This window comes from Prionailurus viverrinus, chromosome C2 (assembly GCF_022837055.1).
Source record: "Prionailurus viverrinus isolate Anna chromosome C2, UM_Priviv_1.0, whole genome shotgun sequence".
Taxonomy (NCBI): domain Eukaryota; kingdom Metazoa; phylum Chordata; class Mammalia; order Carnivora; family Felidae; genus Prionailurus; species Prionailurus viverrinus.
In genome coordinates, this window is record NC_062569.1 from 16,594,598 (window position 1) to 16,621,687 (window position 27,090).

The 27,090-nt window shown below is 37.3% G+C and overlaps 1 protein-coding gene across 2 annotated transcripts in view; it reads left to right on the forward strand.

Moving 5' to 3' along the window:
- NGLY1 (N-glycanase 1) overlaps positions 1-27,090 on the forward strand; it is a 64,324-nt gene that overhangs the window by 13,812 nt on the left and 23,422 nt on the right. For both annotated transcript variants that reach the window (XM_047874710.1, XM_047874711.1), the window contains exons 3-5: positions 1,868-2,113; positions 16,107-16,272; positions 26,745-26,967. In XM_047874710.1, the coding sequence (XP_047730666.1) occupies positions 1,868-2,113; positions 16,107-16,272; positions 26,745-26,967 (635 nt within the window). The remainder of the gene's footprint in view (positions 1-1,867; positions 2,114-16,106; positions 16,273-26,744; positions 26,968-27,090) is intronic.

Sequence of the window (27,090 nt, forward strand, 5' to 3'; positions counted from 1 at the left end):
CAAAAATATGTTAAGAAATAGGGATTTTGTTAAATACTAGAATTCTCATTGATTTCTTATAATGTTACTGGATCTAGTGCAAAGCCTGTGATTTTGTCCTTTCATGAAAATACAGTGCCACTGATTAAACTTTTTGGTACACTTTGGCCGTGATCATACATTCTTTTAGGACTGATCCTGCAAAGTTGGAAAGGAAAGCAGCATCTCTGTCTTATCCGGGCCCTCTCTGAGGTGTGAACTGAACATAGATCCAGAAACCTATTATGCTGTGTTTCCACCTCTGTCTGTGGTGTCTTCTACCTTTCTCGGTGCTGCTCCACTAACAGTAGGAGATGGGAAACCTCCATATCTGGTTTTGAATTAAGTGTTGGTCTCTCTTCCCAGACCTCATCAGAGATGCGAGGTGGTTCCTTTCTGATGTTGGAAACTCATTGTGATCTGATTTGTGCTTATCATATATGTAATTATCACGGCTATAAAAATATTCTCTTTTGCTCAACACTTCCAACTTTTAGTCCAGCTTGTGGTTATTGGTCTCTGTTCAGTCTAAGATGACTCAATTATAGCATAACAATTAAGATTTGTTAAGTGTGAATCCTTACTCCAACAATTGTTCTGTGGCATCGGGCAGGTTATTTAACTTTTCTGAGCCTTCATATTTCCATATAAAGAGTAGGGATAAACCTAGTACCTACCTTGCAGAGTGGTTGTGAGAATTACTTGAGATAATATATGCAAAATGCTTAGTACAGCACCTAGAACACATAAACACAATAAATGATAGTTTTGTTTTTACAGCTATTATGGGTAATGAATATAGAGAGCTTACTGGCCCCTTCTGGCTTTTGAAAAGGGATTCATATGGAATTAATTTTCATGTCATTAATGAGAAATGTCTTGGTCAGTTCATTCTGATAGGTCTGCCATCACCAGGGAAATAAGGTCATTCTCAGTTATGGAGCTTAACTTAAATGCTCACAATCTGTAGGTCTTACTACTGCACGTTAACAATAGTTTTCTCTCATATATATGCAGCTGGTGGAATTACTATTTTAACACTTGTTTCTCAGTGCCTTGAAACTTAATTGAATATATTTTCATTTCACTTTTTTTCTTGTTTGTAATCTGCTGACTATTTTACATTGTGAGCTTTGTTGTAATGCTTATTGTATCTTAAAGCACTCTAATTATATTGTGGGTATTCATTAAATGAATCACTACTTGAAGAATGGGATTTTTATGGTTTGATTGTTTTGTTTGGACCACCTTTGTATTTACTGTTAACAATTCATAATTTTGAATTGATCATCAGGGTGTGCTTTTTGTCTTCTTGGAAAAATTAGTGGACCCCATATACAGACTGCTAATCATATAGCTATTCTTTAAAGTCTTGGGTTTAGGAGATTCAAAGAAAGAAAGGAGATTTATAACTTCTTGGTTTTATGTGACCCCCTGATCATTTTGTATGGCTGCATCCCTAGTAATTACTGTTACTTCATAGGGAATTTCACAGGGAATAGTAGTATTATATACTATTGCAGAGAAGATAGGAATGTACATTTTTGTAATTCTTACGAGACTTTGTGACTTACTATTCCTAACAGAAAATATTTTTCTAAAGGCCTTTGAATCGATCAAATAAACTAAGCATTATATGCTAAGAAAGAGACCAATTTTCTGAATTTCCTGGTTTACATTTATGCAGTTTTACCTTTGTTTTTTTAAAAGTGCCACAATGGTAGAAAAACAAAATGATTATTAATATCTGATGTATTCTATAGTATTGGTTTCATTTTATAGATCTATATATGAATGACTGTCAGTATAAAGCAAAAGTTAAAATTTTTCCCATTTTTATAAATTCCAGGGAGAAACACATCTTATCTTTCCTAAAAAAGCTTCAGTGGAACAGCTGCAAAAAATTCGTGACCTGATTGCCATAGAAAGAAGTAGCAGATTGGATGAATCAAATAAGACTTACAAAGTAGAATTATCTCAGCAACCTGCACCCAGTACCCAGCTTCCCATTACACAGTCTTCAAATCCTAATGGGTTAACCCAGCATGCAGGGAACAGTGAAGGACAATCATCAAATCCACCATCTGCTCCAATGGTAATGTCAGAATTAAACCTTTCTTAACCAGTTCAGAGTATTGAAACAGCAAAAGCTTTGAAACGTGATTTATTCCTGGATTTATGCGCTCATATTCTTGGCTCTTAGAATTATAATACATCAGATTTCCTTAGCTCTTTAAAAAATTGTCATTTTGTAACAAGTGGGGAAAATGACCATCTTTTTTTATACTTTTAAATCTTAACTTTCAGTTTATTGCCTTTTAGGCATTTCATCATTTATCATATAAATGTACCCGTTGCCTTGGTACTTAAATCAGTCATATAAATTAGTATGTCTTTAACCTAAAACACAATAACAGACTTGCAGGACGATGGCAGTCATATGAGATTTCCTCTACTGTATTGACACTTCTGGTCTAAATTTTACCTGCTGCCATTCATTCTGGGGATTATTAATTCCAATAACCAAACCCTTATCAACCCCTCAGTTTAGTGAAAGGAACCAACTTCTTTAAGTTTAAAGTAAATAGTAATGCATTCACTTCTTAAGAGTGGTGCTACCAGATTAGTGAAGCTTAGTTAGTGGCATACACAGGTATATGCTTCTGTAGAACTGATATCAGACTTGTGATCTCTTATAGGCATCCCTGGTACACTTAACTGATCTCATGTAATAGGAAACTATCTTGTTTACAAAAATCCCTTTTGATACAAGTCCTTAAGGTTTCCTCTGAATTTTCACTCTCAGAAAAATTTCGTGATTTTTTTTCTCTAGTAATTTTATCAGTAGCCAGCTTCAACTCGTATCCTCTTGTGTTAATTTTGGTAAAACATCTTGTTACTGTCCTCCATAAAGCAGAACTTCTATATAGAGTCAGTTATTAAATCTACCCTTAATCTTCAGCTGATTAATTCCCTAGTAGTCAAATGATTAGTGGGCATTTCTTTGTTTGTGCTGAGAAGACCCTAAACTTGTCTTTAAAAAATAAAGAATAAAGGTGGTAAGGGCTGTCAGGGGAATAGACAGAGTCACTGTCCTTTCATGTAATTCTGGTTGAGTGGTTTCCATACTTTTTTTTTTTGTGGAGGATTAACTCCTCTGAAACATATTAGTGCTTCAATTTACTTAAATTACCCTTGAAGTCTTTAAAATGTTTATTCCTCTCATTAACTTCACAGCTAATTTTTATTTATTCTTAATGTTTATTTGTTTTGAGAGAGAGAGTTCGGAGAGATGTGTGCAAGAGATGTGTGCATGCCAGCGGGAGAGGGGTAGAGAGAAGGTGGAAAGAGAGAGGGTGTAAGTGGGGGAGGGGCAGAGAGAGGAGGAGAGAGAATCCCAAGCAGGTTCTGCGCTGACAGCAGGGTGCTCGATCTCACGAACCATGAGATCATGACCTAAGCCGAAATCAAGAGTCGGATGCTTAACTGACTGAGCCACCCAGGCGTCCTTACAGCTAATGTTTATTTATAATAATAATAAATACAACTAGTGTTTGTGAATGCTTTCAAGAAACTGGTACTGGATACATTAGGTCAACTAGTAATAATACTAAGTGGCAGTGGCCATTCAATGAGATAGCATACGTGAAAACTTTTTTTAACTATAAAGGTTTGCTCTTGGTAATAATAATTCTTTCTGTAAAGTATCTGAGCTGCTTCATTAAGTGGCAGAATTATCACAGAGTAACAGAAAAATGTGACTGTTTAATGTGACAGAATCGTAACCCTAATCAGTCCATTCTTTAGAACAGTGGTTTCCACTCTTTCTTGATTGCACATCTTAACAGTAATACAGGTGTTGAGTACCTGACCTGGCATCTATTTCCTTATAAATTATATACTTCTAATCTGTTATGTACCTTATAAAAGAATTGTGTAAAGAAGGTGAAATAAAAAGTAAATCTAAGATGCACCCAGTAGATTCTTTTGTGCTCCTCTCATGAGCATGTGTGCTCCATCTTAGATTGCCTGACGTCTTCAGTTTGGCAGTTAAGGTTGATACAGAAGCGCCTTTCACTCCTTCATTTTTTAGCACCATTTCTTATGTTTTCTAATCATAGTGCTAAAATATATGTTTTAAGATTCCCTACTTCATCTTTTGTTGGATCTCATTGTTACGGGTTAAAATGTACAGTAGTAACCAGTTTTACAGAAAAGCATATAATATACGAAAACATTTTATTTTACAAAATAGCTGTTTCCTAGACAAGTACTGTTTTGGCTCAGGAAACCCATTCGCATTTTCCATCTCATCTGTAACCTCTTTCCTTTTTTTGATTCTTAACCTTGCAATTCAGATACACTTTGAGGTCTTTAAAACTCTGTAATCACCAGAAAGCCACTGGATGCTGTACTAAAAACAAAATGCCATTTTATTGACAAAACAAATACAGAATTTAGAAGAAAATAAACTTTCTTAAAGACCTATCCCTTTAGTAGGCAGTCTGTTACCGACTCTTGTTTCTCTGGTCCTTGGAACACAGTAACCATTTTTGAGTTCCTTAAGGGAATTGGGAGAAATTAGAATGAATCTTGTTTTTTATTGCCAAGTCTTGGTTATCCGCAGATCACTGGAATACGTAGTTTAAAAAAGTGGGGCACCAGAGTGGCTAAGTAAGTTAGGTGTCCAGTTTCAGCTCAGGTCATGATCTCATGGTTTGTGGGTTCAATCCCCACATCAGGCTCTATGCTGATAGCTCAGAGCCTGGAGCCTACTCTGGATTCTGTGCCTCCCTCTCTCTGCCATCCCCTGCTTACACACTCATGCTCGCTCTCTCTCTCTCTCAATAAATAAACATTAAAAAAATGTTTTAAGTATTTTGTTATTTAAGCATCCATCACCACTACTTGTTATATTACAGAATTTCATAATTATGTTCTCCTGCCTTGCCCATTTTGAATGGGGGTACTAATTGCTAATTAAAATAGACCAAATTCAAGCAGCAAGAGAAAGATTTAACATGCATATAAACTAGACAAATCCTGAGCACTGATGTGCTCGCGGCTATTATAATATTTTTCGTTAAAATTACATCAAGTAAAATCATGAATTATAAAACAAGGTGATAGTCACTGATGTTGAAGTTTGCCAATAAGCTTTTCCTTTAAGATATAAAATACTGGAATATATTGGTATTAAATGAAAGGTGATGGTTGCTAGAAACTTATTTTGCTGCTTTTTTTGAATATTTATGTAAATAAATTACACAGTATGTAGCTTTTGCTTCTGGCTTCTTTTACTTTTATGCTTTTGAAGCTTATTCATATTGTAGGATGTATCAGTATTTTACTCCTTTTTACTGCTGGATAGTATTCCATGTTGGACTTTTGGGTTGTTTCCCCATCTTTGCCAATTATGAATATTGCTGTTTTGAGCATTCACATACGAGGCTTTGTGTGGACATATGTTTTCATTTCTCTTGGGTAGATTTCTAGAAGTGGAACCACTAGGTTGTATGGTAAGTTTATGTTTAATGTTTTAAGACATTGCCGAGCTGTTTTCCAAGGTTGCTGCACCATTTTACATTCTCACCAGCAGTGTGTGAATGTTACAATTCTCAATATCCTCACTGACACTTGTTATTGTCTTTTTTATTATGGCAATTTTAGTGGATGTTAGGTAGTATCTCATTGTGGCTTTAATTTGCATTTCTCTAATGACTCAATTGACTTTTAAATTTGCTGGTTATACATGCTGAGTGTGTAGTGTTCCTATAGGACATAATTTCCTGTTAACCCTTTATATATTTTTATACCTTTTGCTCTCCAAAAGCAGTTTCAAAATAGCAAAAATAGTTTCTCAAAGACATAGACCCTTAGAATGTTAAAAGCATTATATTTCCAATTTTGTGACTTTATCTAGGTTGAAAACATGATTCTGAAGTATGATTTGCTTCAAATAAGTCTTCAGCAATTATTATACAGCTAGTTTATGTGCATACTTTTATTTGGCACATGCCTAATTTTTTAAATGTATGTGGAATTGTTAAAGGACTTTTCATCAACTCCAACCACTCTAGAAATTATTGCCCATTGTGTATGTGGGTATACATTTATTTATTTAAAAGAATTACCATTTGAGGGGCACCTGGGTGGCTCAGTCAGTAAAGCCTCTGACTTTGGATCAGGTAATGGTCTCAAGGTTTGTGAGTCCGAACCCCACATTGGGCTCTCTGCTGTCAGTGCGGATCCTCTGGCCCCCACTCTCTCTGCCCATCCCCTTCTCGCTCTCTCTCTCTCTCTCTCTCAAAAAATAAACTTTAAAAAAGTAGCAAAAGAATTGCCATTTGAGATTATTCTGTTGGAATTATAAATATAATATATTTTTAGACGATAACAAAATGAGTTGGTTGATTTTTTTATGAGTTTATTTATTTATTTTTTAAATGTTTATTTATTTGAGAGAGAGACCAGCCTGTGAGCATGGGGTAGAGAGCAAAGGGAAAGAGTGTGAGGGGGGGAAATCCCAAGCTGGAACTCACCCGAGCCAAAACCGGGAGTCGGATGCTTAACCAACTAAGCCATCCAGGCACCCCCGAGTTGATTTATTTTTGAACTAACTTAATCTCTTAAGAAACCTTTTAGTCTGTATCTATATATGATCTTTATTAGAGAAAAAGTCTTCTATTTGGACATTAGATTTAAATGTCTAATTTCTTGTTGTGAACCTAACATTGTTAAAGGTAAAATACATCTGCATACCCTTCAATAAGGGACCACTTAAATTATAACACACCCATATACCAGAATTTTTTTAGCATCTGTTAAAAATGATGATGTGGTCTGTTTTGACATTAAGAGACTTATTATGTGGGGAAAAAAGGTAAACTCAGAATTCCAAAATTAAACAACATGCATGTATGTATAATATTTCAATTTTCTTATTAAAAATGCACATACATAGAATTTAAGATACAAAACAAATCAACAGAGGGAAGGGAAGCAAAAACAATATAAAAACAGGCAGGGAGACAAAACACAAGAGACTGTTAAATATAGAGAACAAACTGAGGGTTGCTGGAGGGGTTGTGGGTGGGGGGATGGCCTAAATGGGCAAGGGGCATTAAGGAGGGCACTTGTTGGGATGAGCACTGGGTTTTATACATAGGTGAAGAATCACTGGAATCCACTCCTGAAATCCGTATTGCACTATATGCTAACCAACTTGGATGTAACTTAAAAAATAAATAATTTTTTTAAATGCACACACATATGTTCATTTTAAAAAGGTCTAGAAGGCTATACAATGAATTCTTAGCCATTATTTTACCTGGGGGTGAAATTACAGGTGATTCCATATTACTTACACCATTCAGTATTTCCTGAGAATTTCTCATAACAACATTTATTACTTTGATAAGTAGAAAAAAAGGAGGTTTTGTAAGAAATAAGGTAATGAAAATCACAAGTTGATTAAAACTATAATTAAAAAATTATTAAATGGAACTTTTGTGTTTAAAAACAGGTTCTAAATTTAAAAGCCACAAAAGCAAAGAGCTACATAAAGGCAGAAGGAAGACTGATGGGCCTGGGGACCGTTGGTCCTTTACTAAAAAAGTATATTTACTAATACAGCTTCCATGGGTCTCATCGCATGATTTGGCAAAGTATACATATTATCTTTTTTTTTTCGTATATAGTGTCTTAAATATAGTTCACATTGAAACCAAAATAATTAGAATACAAGTATGATCAGTGAAGAAAGACATCTTTTTGACTTAAAACCAGACAGATTGCACATTTTAAACTTCTGTTTGGACTCCAAATATTACTTCAACTCTCTCAGGCAATTAACTGCTGCCTTGTGTACATGGTTACCCAGCTGCTGTGGTCGCCATGCAATCAGCAGACTTCTAGTTTTACCACTTAGTGTTTATGGAGCTGTGCCAAAGAATATGTAAAGAAATAAGGCAAGAAAATAAACTGTTGTTCAGAATTGTCTGAGTGCCATTAAAACCACAACAGATGAGGTAATTTCCAGATTGGAAGTATTAAATTGAAAACAAAAATCTCTAGATGAGTTCTTACCTTACTCTCAGTAAATGAAAACTTGCATTTAAGAACAACAACAAAAATATTGCTGTGCCTCATTTTTGTAAGAATTCTTTAAAGTAAAAATGGAGACATTTCTTTTTTGTGTTTCTGTATCCATTCTGGTAAAGGAGCATATTCCTCCCTGTTGTGAAGAGCCTGGATTTGTCATCACCAGATCTTCAATAAATTTCCTCATCCATCTGTTGTACTTGTCCCTTCTGTAAATCCGGGAGGTGTGTCTGCTCTTAATAAAAGCCACTTCCTCCTTTGTCCCGGCATCCCTTCTTCTCTGTTACCTGTGTAATCTTACATGGACTGTGCACAGTCTTGAATCCTCTTTTCTTGGGGATTCTTCTCAGTGGCATTTAAACCTTGCATTAGACCAGTTTTCATCTAATGTTAGACTGTTTGCATCAGAATGAGCTGGACATTCAGATTCCTAGGTGTAACCCCAAACTGGCTAACTCAGAAAGGAAGATTCGGGAGTTGGGAAATCTGCATTTTTACAAGTGGATTAATGTTTAAGAACCTTTCCTATAAGCACCCCTGTCTTAGAAACAAGCCAGCATACAAATATCCCTACCTAGATCCTTCACGTCCAGTGGTTCTTATTTCTTCTTGGCAGAAAGTTTCAGGAAGAGTCAGTCCCCTGTACTCATCATTGTATCTTTACTTTTTACACACTGGTGTAGTGAGCTTCCGTTCTTTGTTTGTTTGTTTTTTTAAATTTTTAGTGTTTATTTTTGAGAGAGGGACAGAACTTGAATGGGGGAGGGGCAGAGAGCGGGAGACACAGAATCTGAAGCGGGCTCCAGGCTCTGAGCTGTCAGCACAGATCCTGATGTGGGCTTCGAACTCACTCATGACGAAATCATGACTTGAGCTGAAGTTGGACGCTTAACCAACTGAGCCAACCAGGCGCCCCGTGAGCTTCCATTCTTTTTTTTTTTTTTAACGTTTATTTATTTTTGAGACAGAGAGAGACAGAGCATGAACGAGGGAGGGTCAGAGAGAGGGAGACACAGAATCTGAAACAGGCTTCAGGCTCTGAGCTGTCAGCACAGAGCCCGACGCAGGGCTCGAACTCATGGACTGCGAGATCATGACCTGAGCCGAAGTCGGCCACTTAACCAACTGAGCCACCCAGGCGCCCCTTCCATTCTTTAATCATGTGCCCTGTCAGTAAAATGTTGAGCATATCCTTTCAATGTATATTTTTGTTTGTGAATTACATACATAATTATATATATGTTTTTTATTATTTTGTTCACAAATTATACATAAATATATACTATTATGCCATTATATTCATCGTAAGACAATGTCAATAGAAGCTATCAAGTAAATAATATTTTTAATTTTTTTAATTTTTTTTTTTTTTTGAGACAGAGACAGAGCATGAGCAGGGGAGAGTCAGAGAGAAAGGGAGAAACAGAATCTGAAGCAGGCTCCAGGCTCTAGGCTGTCAGCACAGAGCCCGACGCGAGGCTCAAACTCAGGGACCGTGAGATCATGACCTGAGCTGAAGTCGGCCGCTCAACCGACTGAGCCATCCAGGCACCCCAATAATATTTTTAATTTTTAAAAATGTATTAATCGTGTATCATTGATGTGGATGTAAATGAATTAATTTGGGTATAACTGTATTTTAAATAGTCTTGATATTTTGAATTTAGGGGCAAACTTTGTTAGATCTAAGTAGATTGTGATTTATGGCATTAAAATGTAGCTGTTGAAGGGCTCATACCAAAAAAAAGTATATGAGTTAGCCCAGCCATTTTCTTCTTGTTTACATATACTTGCAGTATTAGTATTAGCTTCCATGCCTAGAGGTCTTTGAATCTTTGTTGTTGTTGTTGTTGTTGTTGTTGTTGTTGTTTAATTTTATTTTTAAGTAATCTCCACACCCAACTCAGGGCTCGAACTCACAACCCTGAGACCGAGAGCTGCATGCTCCACCAACTGAACCAGCCAAGTACCCCAAGTTTTTGTACTATTTCCAAGCCAGGTTGAGGGTTAATTAGTGAAAACTACATAATATAACCTGTAAATTCACTTAGCCAGGCACATACGAATTGCAAAACCTTGTAATATGGTGAAAGCAGTAGTAGGAGTGAACGTGCCAGTTGTTAACTCCCCCTGTACTTTGTGGTACTTTTCTCTCCTCAGGTGAGCTTCTCTAACCTCGGGGGGAGATACCGATAATCCAAATTCTAAATATTATCATAACTTAATTGCTTTATTTTTTGGACAAAAGAAGAGTGTAAATAGAAGTTCTAATATTTTCTGTGTATTTCTAGTGGACCATTTTGTGGAGTTGCTTTGGTACACTTAGACCACTTTGGGACACAGTTACACAACTAAGCTTCTTACAACCTGTTTGCCTTATTAACATTATTAAAAAACTTCTTACTGAGATTGTCAAATATCTCCATGCTGCTAAATTTAATATACCTTTTTCTTCAGTTCATTTTTAGTTGACCATTTGTCATCTTTAGTTCAGTTGATCATTTCCTGGTTTTCCTTCTACTGTAATTGTCTCAACCATTACCCCATTTAGTTGCTCATTCAAAATTCACACATTATTCCTGATGTATTTTTCTAGTTTTCTAACTGCCCCCTGACTTCCCAATTCAGTCACCAAGACTGTTAATCCTAAATTCTTTTTATTACTTTTCTACCACTACTGAGCCATCTACTTGAAGCCATCAGCTCTCAGTTCTACAGACCCCTTTGGGTGTTTTCGTAACCTCCTTTCTCCACTCTACAGTTGGAATAATATTCTGAAAACACAAATCTGATCCTTTTACTCCCTTGCTTAAGTATTTTTAATAGCTTCCCATCACAATGGAAAGAGACCAAAAAGATCTAAGTGCTTACCAATCAACTTCATCCTCAGCTTTCTCTCTCCATTTCCCCTTGGTTCTCCATGCTCTCAACCCCCTGATAGGCTCTCTGACCGTTTATAATTTGCTAAGCATGTCCCCACACACACACACTCCCCAGCTATCTCTGTGCTGTACCTTCTGATAGGAATGGTCTTTTCACTTTCCTGTTTATTAGCCTCTTCTCATCCTTCATAATTTACCACAAATACCATTTTTTCAGGGAATTCTAGGTTTGGAATCCCTGTTATACGTGTCATTATCCTCTGTATTTTCCTTATAACTTTTCTTATACCTGTGAATAAATTGTCTAACTTAGCATTATATCCCCAGTACGTAGCAAATAATAAAGGCTCATTAAATATTTGAGTAAATTAATGTCGTTGTACCGGTACTTTTTTCTGCATCCATAGACTACTTTGTGAGGATAATGTCCTTGACTATTTTGATCTCCATTATTTTTCCAGTATGTAACACACACACACACACACACACACACACACACACACACATTCATACACAAATGTTTATTGACTTAATATGGTAAGTTTTGTCATTATTTGTTTAATGCCTTTCCTTCCCTTAGACCATAAAGTGATCATGTCTGTCCTGTACACCCATCTCCAGTGCTTTAAATAGTTCTTGACATTAAAGGGAGTATTTGATAATGGTTTTTATTTATTTATTACTATTATTTTTTAAATTTACATCCAAATTAGTTAGCATATAGTGCAACAATGATTTCAGGAGTAGATTCCTTAATGCCCCCTACCAATTTAGTCCATCCCCCCTCCCACCACTCCTCCAGTAACCCTCTGTTTGTTCTCCATATTTAAGAGTCTCTTATGTTTTGTCCCCCTCCCTGTTTTTATATTATTTTTGCTTCCCTTCCCTTGTGTTCATCTGTTCTGTGTCTAAAAGTCCTCATATAAGTGAAGTCATATGATATTTGTCTTTCTCTGACTAATTTCACTTAGCATAATACCCTCCAGTTCCATCCACATAGTTGCAAATGGCAACATTTCATTCTTTTTGATTGCCAAGTAATACTCCGTTGTATATATATACAACATCTTTATCCATTCATCCTTCGATGGACATTTGGGCTCTTTCCATACTTTGGCTATTGTTGATAGTGCTGCTATAAACATGGGGGTGCATGTATCCCTTCAAAACAGCATACCTGCATTCCCTTGGATAAATGCCTAGTAGTGCAATTGCTGGGTCATAGGGTAGTTCTATTTTTAACTTTTGAGAAACCTCCAGACTGTTCTCCAGAGTGGCTGCACCAGTTTGCGTTCCCACCAGCAGTGCAAAAGAGATCCTCTTTCTCCGCATCCTCGCCAACATCTGTTGTTGCCTGAGTTGTTAGTGTTAGGCATTCTGACAGGTGTAAGGTGGTATCTCATTGTGGGTTTGGTTTGTATTTCTCTGTTGATGAGTGATGTTGAGCATTTTTTCATGTGTTGGTTGGCCATCTGGATGTCTTTGGAGAAGTGTCTATTCATGTCTTTTGCCCATTTCTTCACTGGATTGTTTTTTGGGTGTTGAGTTTGATAAGTTCTTTATAGATTTTGGATACTAACCCTTTATCTGATACGTTGTTTGCAAATATCTTCTCCCATTCCATCAGTTGCCTTTTAGTTTTGTTGATTGTTTCCTTCACTGTGCAGAAGCTTTTTATTTTGATGAGGTCCCAATAGTTCATTTTTGCTTTTGTTTACCTTGCCTCCAGAGATGTGTTGAGTAAGAAGTTGCTGCGGCCAAGGTCAAAGAGGTTTTTGCCTGCTTTCTCCTCGAGGATTTTGATGGCTTCCTGTCTTACATTTAGGTCATTCATCCATTTTGAGTTTATTTTTGTGTATGGTGTAAGAAAGTGGTCCAGGTTCATTGCTCTGCATGTTGCTGTCCAGTTTTCCCAGCACCACTTGCTGAAGAGACTGTCTTTATTCCATTAGGTATTCTTTCCTGCTTTGTCAAAGATTAGTTGACCATACATTTGTGGGTCCATTTCTGGGTTTTCTACTCTGTTACATTGATCTGAGTGTCTGTTTTTGTGCCAGATAATAATCTGTATTTTTAAACTTAATCTGGCTATGGCTACCTTTTATTTTTATTTTTTAAGTTGTTTTCAATGTTTGTTTATTTTTGAGAGGGAGTGCGAGAGCACAAGCAAGGGATGGGCAGAGAGAGAGGGAGAGAAAGGATCTGAAGCAGGCTCTGCGCTGACAACAGAGAGCTTGATGTGGGGCTCGAACCCACGAACTGAACCGTGACCTCATGACCTAAGCTGAAGTCAGACACTTAACCAATTGAGCCACCCAGGCACCCCTTGGCTACCTTTTAATAAACACACATACAACCCATTCATATTTATCATAACTGCTAATATATTGGAATTTATTTCTGACATCTTATTTTGTGTTGCCTGTGTCCTTGCTTTTGTTTTTTTTCCCATTTCTGTTTTATATTGAAAACATTTTCTTCAATTATTTTCCCTTTAAAAGTTAAAAAATGTTAAATATCTTTTTGGTTTTCTATTGCACGTAAGTTTTTAATGCAAATATTTAATTTTGTGCATATATATATTTACTTTTATATATCATATATAAAATCATAATATGTATCATATATATATATATGATATATAAATGTATTTTTTTCCAACATGTTATAACAAGACAGGAACCTCAGAAAGATTTTACTTTTTTCTGCTTTCTTCCCTGCTACCTTCTTTATGAGAAGATTTGAGATATTGCTGTTCAGTTACTGTTTGTAATAATCAGAACTAAGGTTTTACTAGTTTATTTTTTTAACTTGCTCCTGCTTCTTTTATCTCAGTTTCTACTGGGTGATCTGTTTATTTACTTTGAATATATTATATTTTGAGGGGAAAATAACTTCCCTAAGAATTCTTTTAGATAAGATTTGGGAGTGGTATACTTTCTACAGTGTTACATATCAGAAAACATTTCTTGTGTGATTAGTTTGGCTGGGTATGAATCCTGTTTCCCAGTCATTTTCCCTCAGAATTTCTTCCCTTTTTTTTTTTTTTTAATGTTTCTTTATTTATTTTTGAGAGCAAGCGAGAGAAAGAGGGAATCCCAAGAGGCCCTGCGCTGTCAGCACAGACCCCACACAGGGCTCTGTCTCAACAAACTGCAAGATGAGCAGAAATCAAGAGTTGGAGGCTTACTGACTGAGCCACCCAGGCACCCCCTCATTATTTATTTATTTATTTATTTATTTATTTATTAATTATTGGAGTGGGAGGGACAGAGAGAGAGAGAGTGAGAGGGAATCCCAAGCAGGCTCTGCCCTGTCAGTGTGGATCCGATTGTGGGGCTTGAACTCATGAACCATGAGATCATGACCTGAGTTGAAACCAAGTCGGATGCTTAACCAAGTGAGCCACCCAGATGCCCCAACCCCTCAGAATTTCAAAGATTTTGTTTAAATGTTTCTAATGAGATGTCTGCTTCATTAGAGCATATTAGGATTTTGTTTTTCTATTTCTCTATTTTCTATTTATGAAATATCCCTATTATATGCCTAGTTTTATCCCCCCATTCATAGTGGCTCTTTACTTCAACTATTGGTTTCTGCTATTTCTTGGAGAAGTTTCTCTTCTCCACTTTTTCTCCTCTACTTTCTAGATTTCCTGTTGGCTGGATTTGGGAACTTTTGGATTTATCCTCAGTGTCTATTTGTTGGGTTTTTTGGGTGGGGGCGGAGGGATGCTTTTTTTTTTTTTTTTTTTTTGGGGGGCACATTCTCAGAAAATGTCTTTGTTCAATCTTCTAATTGATCACTCTTTAGCTATGTTTATTCTACTGTTTGACACCCTCTGTACTTTGTCCTTTCAGTGTTTAAATTTTTAATTTCCAGGATCCATAGTTGTCTTTTGCTGAATACAGTATACTCTCAAATCTCTGAAGATAGGCTTTTTTATAGTCTGTCTCTGTATTTGCTGCCATGGCTACAGGGTTAGTTCTTCTGATGTTGATTCTAGTATGTCTTCTCAACAGTATGGGTTGTTGTAGATCCAGTGAGTCCTGAGAGTTCCCACGAGCCTGTCTGTGAATACAGCATCTTCCTCTAGCAATTGTAGGGAGGGGTAGCACATGCTACCAGGTAGGCTGTACCAGAAGCAGCAGTTCTGAGCTTGGAAGTTTTTCTTTCCTTTTGGGAGTCTCAGCATCCTCCCTCACTGCTGAGAGGTATACTTCTTTGTTGACAAGGAGTGATGGGGATAGGGTGGAGAAAATGCTAGCTGTTCCTCCTGCAGAGCTCAGCCAGTGTTCCTAATGCTTGTTCCAAGGCTTTTTTTTTGCTCTGGATCCTGTGGCTCCTCTACCCTTGGGATTATTTTGAGAACATTTTTTAGTTTGTGTAACCACTCTTGGCGGCGGGGGTGGGGGGGGTGCATATTGCCATGGTTTTTTCCTTTAATCCATTTGTGTCTGTTTTTCTCCTTCAGGAATTTCTCAAAATTCCTGATCCCTTAAGAGTACTCCTCCCTTGTTAATACCATATAGAGTTTTCTTAAAAAATTATGTTACTGGGGTGCCTGGGTGGCTCAGTCAGTTAAGCATCCGAGTCTTGGTTTCAGCTCAGTTCGTGATCTCACAGTTCATGAGTTTGAGCCCCACATCAGGCTCTGCACTGAAAGTGCAGAGACTGCTTGGGATTTTCTCTTCTACATGCACTTGCTCGCTCTCTCTGTCTCTCAAAAAATAAACATTAAATTTTTTTTTTCAAAAATTATGATACTTGCAGGGATTTGAAGTGGAAAAGCTATTGTTCACATGCATTGCTCAGAGCAGTGTGTTGATCCAAACTTGTAATCAAGCATTTAGCATATTCTTGTTTAAATGTATCCTCAATGATACAATATATTCAGAGGAAAAAAATAGACGTATCTTAGACTGTGACCCAGATATGGGTATCTCCTAAAACTAATTTTATAAAGGTTTTGAGTATAGTTATGTATTTCAGTAAATTCATACATTCCTCTTTATCTATGAAATCATAGAACCATTGTTTCCTGTTACGTGTTATTTTTGCAGCATATGGAGAAAAGCTAACTTCAATATTTTTTTCTATTAGGTTACCACTGATTCAGTCATTCTAAAAGTTCTGCGGTCCAACATTCAGCATGTGCTGGTCTATGAGAACCTTGCTCTCCAGGAAAAAGCACTGGCTTGTATTCCAGTCCAAGAACTAAAAAGGAGATCTCAAGAAAAGTTATCTAGAGCTAGAAAATTGGATAAAGGTAGTGGCTTTATATAACCGTTCATTGCTAAATATACATCATTGCTAAATAGAAATACTGAAATGATGCCTTTTGCTGTATACATCATAAAATTCTAACCTATTAATATATTGATGTCTCAAGTTAAAACAGTAGTAAAATTTTATTGCACATACCTTATGGACACATCTATTAACATTTTTTTTCTTACTTCAGTATGTATTTGCAGTTTAATCATTGGTATGTGAATTTTTTTAGGTATAGTAGAACTTTAGTCTGTGGAACATACAGCATTTTTAATAAATTTTAATGTGAATCAGACAGAAAACACATTCAAGATTAATCTATTGACTCACTTTGGTTAATAAAGAGATAGTATTTACTGATTAAGAGTATGGATCTTGAAACCAACTGCCTGGGAAGAAATTCAGCTCTGCCACTTTACCGTACATCACTGAGCCAGTAATTTAATCTGTAGGTCTCAATTTCTTCATTTGAAAATTTGATTTTGGGGGCACCTGGGTGGCTCAGTCAGTTGAGCATCTGACTTCGGCTCAGGTCATGATCCCACAGTTCTTGGGTTTGAGCCCCACGTCGGGCTCTGTGCTGACCACTTGCTCAGAGCCTGGAGCCTGCTTCGGATTCTGTGTCTCCTTCTCTCTCTGTGCCTCCCCCGCTCACACTTTGTCTCACTCTGTTTCTCAAAAATAAATAAATGTAAAAAAATGTTTTAAAAAAGGTGATTTTTAAAAGTAAATGAGATAGAACAAGTAAATGGCTCAGAATAATACCTGCCACACTCATCAACCAATAATTATTTGTTATCATTAATGGTTTTAGAATTTTAGTTATTTTTCCAACATCAGCATTTTTACTTCGGGTTTTTATGTAATTAGCTTTTATCTAAGTCATTTCTTAATACTAAATTTTCTAGGGGATGATGTAATTTTTTTGGTGGTTGCCTTAGTTTCAGTAAACAGTTTTAACTAATCTAAGTCCACCTTCAAAAACACTATTCTTCGTCATGTATAGTGCAGATACCTGTTAAAAGAATTGTCCCAATTCTTCCCTCCCGTCCTTATGACATTGCTGTCATATACTGCAATCACCTAATAATACATTGCTGTTGTTATTAAACAAGTTACTTTTTAGGCCACAGATAAGAAAAACACAAGATTCTTTTTTACTTTCATGTATTCCTTTTCTGACACTTTCTTTCTCTAGATCTGAGTTTCTGACCTTTACCTTTTTCCTTCTTCCTGAAGAACTTCTTTTTAATATTTCTTTCAGGGCAGCTCTGTCAGAGGTGATTCCCTCACTTTTTCATTGCCTGAGAAAGCCTTTATTTTTTTCTTCCCGCTTGAAGGATAGTATCACTGGGATATAGAATTCTAGGTTGGTGAGGCTTTTCTTTCAACAACACTTTATTTTACTCCACAGTCTTCTTGCCTGCATTGTTTATGACCAGAAGTCGGCTATGGTCCCCATGCTTATTCTTGAACAGTTAAGGTTCCCCCACACCTGCCAGCTCCTCATCCCCAACTTTATTCAAGATTTTCTCTTTGTCTATGGTTTTCTGCAGTTTGAACATGACAAGCCTAGGTGCAGCTTCTTGGTTGGTGTTTCTGAGCTTCCTAGATCTGTGGTTTGGAATCTCATTAATTTTGGAAAATTCTTGGCCGTTATTGCATCAGATATTTCTTTTGTTTCTTTCTCCCTTTTCCTTCTGGTATTCCAAAATGAAGATACTCTATTTTACCTTCATCTGTCTCTTCCTCAGTTTCCCGCAGTTCTTAGTGCTCTGGTCCATTTTGAGATTCTCTTGCAATTCTTGGATGTCCTGTGCCCCTTTTCTTTTTTTTTTTTCCTTTATTCTTTTTTTTCCTCTTTGATTTTTAGTTTGGGAAGTTTCTGTTAACCTATCTGCAAGCTCACTGTCCTTGGCTATGTCTTATCTACTGATGAGCCTATGAAGCGCATTCTTTTTTTTTTTTTTAAAGTTTCTTTATTTCTGAGAGAGAGAGAGAGAGAGAGAGAGAGAGCGAGCATGAGCAGGGGAGGAGCAGAGAGAGGGAAACACAGAATCCAAAGCAGGCTCCAGGCTCCGAGCGCGATGTGGGGGCTCGAACCCGTGAACTGCGAGACCATGACTCCAGCTGAAGTTGGATGCTTAACCGACTGAGCCACCCAGGTACCCCCCATGAAGGGCATTCTTAAGTGTTCTTGATTTCTACCATTTCCTTTAGATTTTTTTAAAAGTTTCTAAATAACAACAAAAAAATCTATTTACATTATCCATCTATTCTTACATGTTGTCTACTTTTTTCATGAGAAACCTAATATATTAATCATAATTATTTTAAATTTTTTGTCTGTTAATTCCAAAATCTGTGCCATATCTGAGTAGTTCTGATACTTGCTTTGTCTCTTCAGACTGTTTTTCATGCCTTTTAGCACATCTTATATTTTTTGTTGGAAGTTGGACATGATGTATTGGGTAATAGGAGCTGAGGTGAATAGGCCTTTTATGTAAGGTTTTATGTCCATTTAATGAGGAGTTGGACTATGTTTAATGTTTGCCATAGGTGTCAGAAGCTTCAGATTTCCTCTGGTATTCTTGTCTTCCCTCTTGTCTTTGGGCTTTTCTAAGAACTCCTTAGAGTCTGTATCTTTTAGCATATTCCATTGTTTTTACACTGGAGCCTTGTTGGTATAATGCAGAGGGGAGGAGAAGCCCTCTGTCATCTTCTGAGTAAATCTCAATTAAGTTTTAGTGGGCCTGTATCCTCAGGCCTGTGACCTTCCCAAGTCTTTCTTAACTTTTCCCCCCCAATAGGCAAGATAAGAAGGCTAGAGACAGCTAGGGCCAGGGAAGTCCCCTTTCCCCACTTCAGAAAAGGCTCTGGTAAAATCTTTTTCCCTGAAGAATAGGCCTTAATTGTAGAGAATAATCCGGGCATACTTTACAATTCTTAATCTTCTCCTCTCCTTCCCAGAGACATGAAGGAATTTTTTTTTTTAATTTATTTATTTTGAGAGCGTGCACACACATACACACACATGCAAGCAGGGGAGGTGAAGGGAGAGGGAGAGGGAGAGAGAGAATCCCAAGCAGGTTCCACGCTGCCCTGTCAGCACAGAGCCCAACATGGGGCTTGATCTCACAAGTGTGAGATGATGACCTAAGCTGAAATCAAGAGTCAGTCACTTAACCAACTGAGCCATCCAGGAGCCCCTCTTTTTTGGTTCTTTACCAAGAAAACCTGATGGAATTCTTGGAGGGAAAACCCTCAAACGTGTTAGGAATCCCTCCTAAGATTGTGTTTCTTATTCAAGCTAGTCCATATTCAGCCTCCAGCAGTTTGTCAAAATTACCATTTAAGTGTTTCTTACCAATTTATGACTCCGGTGGCTTATTTTCCATATAGCAGATGCTGGTTGTGATTCTCTGTATTTGTCTGTTTCTCCAGATTTCAGGGTGACAGTTTGCCCTGTTAACTCTTTTGAACTCAAGAAAAGTCAGTGATTTTGGTTTATTCAGTTTTTTTCTGTTGTAACAATGTGAATGAAAACTCTAAGCTCTTTACGTGTTAGAGCTAAAACCAGAAGTCTCTCAGAGGGATTAACAGTGTGTCTCTTTTCCTTTTTTAATCATCTAATCACTTCTTACATATATCATGTAGATCTTTTGCTGCCCATTGTATTTTGGTAGTTTTGTCTTTATTGTAATATTATACTGTGTCATTTCCTTGTATTTGATGACCAGTCTGGGCCTTAGTCTAAATTCAGCAACATTGTCGGGGCGCCTGGGTGGCGCAGTCGGTTAAGCGTCCGACTTCAGCCAGGTCACGATCTCGCGCTCCGTGAGTTCGAGCCCCGCATCAGGCTCTGGGCTGATGGCTCGGAGCCTGGAGCCTGTTTCCGATTCTGTGTCTCCCTCTCTGTCTGCCCCTCCCCCGTTCATGCTCGGTCTCTCTCTGTCCCAAAAATAAATAAAAACGTTGAAAAAATAAATTCAGCAACATTGTTGTGAGACCTTGAGACAATTCTTCATGTTGGATTAATATATTTTTACTACTTATGAGATAAGAATGCTTATTAATATGTGATCACAAAGACCCTGTCCACTTTAAAGTACTGTCCTCCTTTAGATAATGCCTGACATAAATGCCTGTCTAATAGGTACTAACTGAAGCGTGTTTTGTGTGTGAGTCATTGGGCTAAGCCCTGCAGGGGAGACACAGCAGTGTTCCTGCTGACATTTGCCTGGCATGTTTTCCCTCTAATTATAAAGGTAATATGTGGCTTTTTGGTAGAAGATTTGGAAAATAGGAATAAGATAAGGCATCTATAACTTCATCTCATCAGAGTATGACTTAAGATTTGTCTATATATCCTCTCACACTTAAATTAAAGAAGTTAAAAATCCTGTTCTTTAGTTACTAATGTACTAATGAGTACATGAACACATTTTAAGTACTCATTAACCACAAGTGATTTGTGGCCACCTTGTCGGACAGTGTGGATATGAACTATATTTCCATTATTGCTGAAAGTTCTATTGGATGCTGCTGTTCTACAAAAACAGTAGGATACTGAAAGATGAAAGAGTAAGAGTCGTAAGTGGGAGAAATCCAAATATATAGTGAAATAAGTGGTATTACGGACATAATGGATATATTATTTCAGGTTAGAGTGGGCTGTGAGCAATGGGATTTGACCCCAGTGGCTTAAGATTTATTTTCTCATGTAAGAAATTATTGAGGGAGGCAGTCTGATGCTACTGGTAGGCTCTGAGACATTATCAGAAGCCTAGGTTCTTTCATCTTTTGGTGCTGGCATACATGGTTTCCATTCCGCAAGTTACGTCTCATAGTCCAAGGTGACTGCTAAAGCTCCAGCCATTATATCTGCAGACCAGGCATCAGGAAGAAGAAAAGGAGAGAAAGCAAAAGGTACCTCTAAGCTGAGCCTGTTCTCTTGAAGCAGCCTTCCTTGGCATCTCACACCAATCTTCGTCATTTGGCCTCATTTAGCTCCAAGGGAGGCTGGGACCTGTAGTCTTTTTAGCTAATGCATTGCCATCCTAAATAAATCAGAATCTGTAAATAAAGTATTGGCAGATGGATGTTGTATGGCAAGGAGCACCTTTGGCACTGAGGTGATTACAAAGCCTCCTTTGTCCAGGTTGGTGATTTTCCTTCATTGTGGGTTTTTTTGGTGTGTTATTTGTTTGTTTTTTCATTTCCTCCTCACATTAAATCTTCTGGGTTTCTGAACTAGGAAAAGTGTTCTGGTTTGAAGCAGAAGTGAGAACCTTGGAACAGTGCCCACTGAGATACCTTTAGAGATAGTTGAGGCTCAGAGAAGTGTGATTTCATAGCTCTGGCTTGGAAGACTGAAGAGTTGTCATGATTGAGTGTTCCAAATAGAGGTGAAACACCTTTTTCAAAGAGGAAGAACCCTGTCATTTTAGAAAAGTGAAATAAAATATATGTTGGCCTACTGAATTGAATATGAAGACATGGGAAGAAAAATGTTGAGTATTAAGGTGTGTCTAAGGATGAGGCTACCTAGACAGATGTTTTACTGGTTCTCTTCTCTTTTTGTTTTTATGTTTATTTAATGTTCTTGCGAGTGACAGAAGGGCAGAGAGAGAGGGAGACACAGAATTTGAAGCAGGTTCCAGGCTCTGAGCTGTCAGCACAGAGCCCAATGTGGGGTTCACACTCCCAACCCGTGAGATCATCACCTAAGCCAAAGTCAGACACTCAGCCAACTGAGCCACTCAGGTGCCCCAGTGGGTTCTCTTCTTATTCCCTCTTTTGTACACTAATGTCTGGTTTTCATAGGATGGAGTTAAGACCTAAAGTTGTTGATTTTATTTTTGTCACTGAAAAATTACCAGAAATCTATTCGTATGTTATTTTTGAAGATGCTAAATTTATTAATCTAAAGTCTTTTTTTTTTTTAGGTTTATTTATTTGAGAGAAAGAGTGCATGGGGGAGGGGCAGAGAGAGGGAGAGAGAGAATCCAAAGCAGGCTCCATGTTGTCAGAAGAGCTCAATGCAGGGCTCAGTCTCACAAACCATGAGATCACGACCTGAGCCAAAATCAGGAGTTAGGCACTTAACCAACTGAGCCACCCGGGCACCCCCTTGAAGTCTTGATTATAATTTTAAAATATACACTCCACACTCTAATATATTCTCCATATTTTCCCAGAATTTACCATCTAAAACAAACAAAAAACCAAACACAGGCACACAGCAAAAAAGAATTTAGCATCTAAGTCAAACCTTCCTTTAAGCCCCATAACTCTGAGCTTTCTGAGCTCTTATCCTCTACAGACAGGATTCCACTTGCATTTCTCTGAGCCATAATTAAGGATATTGCTTGATCAAGGAGCACTGTCCCCGGTGGGCCTCACACTCTGTGTGCCAGTTCTACTTCTGGCCGGGAGGCTGCAGTACCTAGAATGCAGAAATACAAGTATTCTGTCTTCCTTGCCTTTCTTTTCCCATTTTGATAATGACTATTTGGTGAACAGTATTAATTCTAAGTAATATTATGAGACTTGTTTGTTTAGTCCTTCCATCATTCATTCAGGTATTTACTGCATGGCAAGCACAGTTCAAGGTGTCGGGGATACAGCAGTGAACAGAGCAAAGTCTCTGCTGTCATTGGGTGAGAGACTAAAAAAAACCCAATACTCAAATATAGCACGTAGTGATAAGTGCTGGGAAGACAAACAAATCAGGATAACAGAATAGAGAGTGACTAGGAAGGATGCTGTTTGTATAGAGTTGTCAGGAAAGTCTTCTCTGGAAAGCAGGGATTTCCACTGCAGTTAGGGGGAACCAACAACTGCAAAGGCTCCCCGCGGTGCAGGTGAGCTTGGTCCGTATAAAGGATGGCAGGGAGGACATGGTGCCTGCCACAGAATGAACAAGACAGAGGTCAGAGAAGTAAAGGGGGTACATTAGTTTCCTGTGTCTGCTGTAACAAACGGTCACAAACTTGGTGACCTAAAACAACAGGAATGTATTCACTTGCAGTTCTGGAAGCCGCAAGTCCATAATCAGAATCGCTGGGTTGAAATCAGGGTGTCAACAGGGTCTCATTATCTCTTTCTGTTCCACTATCACATCACCTTCTGTGTATGTGTAGAATTTCCCTCTGCTTCCCTCTTTTAAGGGTACAGCACGCATTTAGGGCCCACCCAGATAATCCAGTATAATCCCACATCTCCATATCCTTAATCATATCTTCAAAGTTTTGTTTTGTTTTGTTTTTTGTTTTTTTGCTATGTTAGGAGTTACAGACTCCAGGGGTTAGAATATGATTATCTTAAAAAAAAATATGCGTATCTTTTGGTGGACCATTTTTCAGCCTACCAGAGGAGACCAACTGTGGTAAGAAAGGGCAAGAGTAGAAACTGAACTGTATCCTGAGTGAGATGGAAACCCATTGGAGGGTTTTGAGTGACATAATCTACCTTGCATTTTTGAAAAGATTACTCTGCTGTAGGCACTTGATGGAGAAGGGTGGCAGTGCTATATTTCTCAAGCTCATTTTTAATCTAATACAAACTTTCATATTATATAAGTAAAGCTAGATTTGGAAAGCTAGGCGGCTCAGTCAAGTTAAGCATCCAACTTCAGCTTAGGTCATGATCTCATGGTTTGTGGATTTGAGTCCCGCGTCAGGCTCTGTGCTGACAGCTTCAGATCCTCTGTTCCCCCTCTCTCCCTGCCCCTCCCCAGCACACGCACTCTCTCTGTCTCTCTCTCAAAAATAAATAAACTTTATTTAAAAATGCATTAAAAAAAAAAAGCTAGACTCTCCCTGCCAATCAGTCACATCTCTTCCATAGGTTAACAGCTATTATCGTATGATGTGTTCCTTTTCATATCTTTTCCTATGTTAATACTAGGAAATACACCCATAGTTACCTGTAAAAATAGTTTAAGCTCTGTGGATTTACATAAAATTTATCATCCCATATATCTTCAGTTTCTTGATGTTTTTCATTTACTAATGTGTTTTAAGAATCTTTTTAACTCTCCATAGTGTTCTATAGTATGCATGTACTATTATGTATACAGTTCCCTATTGATAAACATAGAGATTATTTACCATTTTTTTCTATTCTAAGTATTCCTGCAGTGAGAATTCTTGTAAAGCATGCCTCCTGGTGTATATATATGCACAAGTGTTTCTCTGGGATAAATATAAATGTCAAGGATGTGTTGATACTTTTATACTGTAATGGATCCTGCCAAACAAATTGCCTTCCATTGTACATAAAAAGTGTCTTGAGAGTATTTGTTTCCACTTAATGAAATTATCGGACTTCTTTTTTTTAATTTTTTTTTTTTTTTTTTTTTTTTTGAACGTTTATTTATTTTTGGGACAGAGAGAGACAGAGCATGAACGGGGGAGGGGCAGAGAGAGAGGGAGACACAGAATCGGAAACAGGCTCCAGGCTCTGAGCCATCAGCCCAGAGCCCGACGCGGGGCTCGAACTCACGGACCGCGAGATCGTGACCTGGCTGAAGTCGGACGCCTAACCGACTGCGCCACCCAGGCGCCCCTAAATTATCGGACTTCTTTTATGGACTTTGAATTTATCTAATGGGTTTGCTAATATTCTTACCGATTTATAGAAGTTCTATATATATTCTTCATACTTTTCTTTGTTAAACATGTTACTTTTTTTCTCCCAGTGTTCTTTGCTTAATTTCATGTAGTATATCTTTTGAAATTCATGTTACAAAGTTAATATAAGAAAATTTATTTTTTTTCCATTATTAATTTCACAATCTGCATCTTGCTTAAGAAGGCCCTTCTATACCACAAAGCCATAAACGTGTTCTTTTGTAATTTCTGCCTTTATAGTATTCCTCCTCTCAGTATGTTATGTAAATTCTGTTGTACCCAAATCACTTTTTTTTATTTAAAAAAAATTTTTTTTAACGTTTATTCATTTTTGAGAGACAGACAGAGACAGAGCATGAGCGGGGAAGGGGCAGAGAGAGGGAGACACAGAACCTGAAGCAGACTCCAGGCTCCGACCTGTCAGCACAGAGCCCGACATCGGGCTTGAACCCACAAACCGTGAGATCATGACCTGAGCTGATGTCGGGTGCTCAACCTACTGAGTCACCCAGGCGCCCCCCAAATCATTTATTGAATCGTCCATCCTCTTAGAACTACTTTGAAAAGCTAACTTCATCAGACATTATGTATCACTTAGAAATCTATTTTTCAGGAGTCTTCCTTTGTTTCAGTAATCTACTTTGTCTATTTTTCACCAATATCACAATATTTTAATTATTTTTGTGATTTTGTAATGTGTTTTGACATGTATTAGATGAATTTATCTTATTGTTCTTACTCAAAGTTATGTTGACCATTTTGTCTTTCATGTGAATTTGCAGTTTGTCAAATTTTATGAAAGATTACTTTATAAATTTTAATTACATAAAATTTGTAATTATTTTTAATTTTAATTGGTATTACATTAAATTACAGATTAATTAGTAGATAATTAACAACTTTAGAATATTGTTTTCCCATCCGGGAACATAATCTGTTTCTAGCCTTTATAGTCTCTAGGTTTTTGTATAATACAGTTTTTTTCTATTTTGAACTATATCAAACAGAAATACAAAAACACCTATGACCAGCATTGAACTTTATTAGATCTTAACATTATGCCATATATTTCCTTCAAGTATGTTTTATTATCACTTCTTAATAATAAAACATGAAAAGATAGAAATGAGAACTCCCTAGATATGTCTTCTAGATTCATTTCTCCTCTCCTTCCCTTCTTTCCAAAGATACCACAGTCTTGAATATGATCAAGAGAAATCTTTTTAAAGTAGATGTAATATTAACAGGCCATACATACCTGCTGGGGTTGTTACATACATTGTAGGCATTGTTCTCTTTTTAGTTGATGTGTGGTGAGTGTCCACAGATAGATTACATTGTGTAGTTGAAAGACTAAGAAAAGTTGATAGGGTGATTTTTTAGGTGTCTGGAATTCTCTGATTTCTGCTTGGGATTTTGTGATTGTTTCACGTTTACTGGTATATATACCTGATAACAAATTGAATATAGTCATTTTTAAATATTTTTATGAATCAGAATGATTTTCTTACCTCCCTGTGTTTCAAGATCAATTCCACATTAACCATAGTTCCCTGAGAGGTGGTTATGTTCAGCTCACTTTAGTACATAATGTCAGTTACGGTGGTAAATGGCATACTGCTATAAATGTGCAAGGCATCATGTCGTATTTCATCCTGATTCACGATATGCTGACAGTTCTTTTCTTGCATCATATTTGAGAATACCTTTTAGATCATCTTATATTTTCATATATTCCAGCTCCATATTTTAGAATAAAATATGTGTGTGTGTGTGTATTTTTAGTTTTTGTCAGCTTCAGATCTTACTTGGTTCTGTTTTAACTTCTCAGGTACTGATGTAAGTGAAGAGGATTTTCTTCTGCTGGAGCTTTTACACTGGTTTAAGGAAGAATTTTTTCAATGGGTGAATGACATTTTGTGCAGCAAATGTGGTGGCCAGACTAAGTCTAGAGGTGAATCATTATTTCCCAATGATGATGAACTGAAGTGGGGCGCGAACAGAGTAGAAGATCATTACTGTGATACATGCCAGTTCAGCAATCGATTCCCAAGGTGAGTGTCCCCTGGACAGTAAAGTCAGAGTGATCTCTTAATGGAATGGTTAGAAAAGAATTTTTATTAAATGAGTTTTTTAATTATTAGAAATATATTCCTCTAAGACAGAGGTCAGCAAGC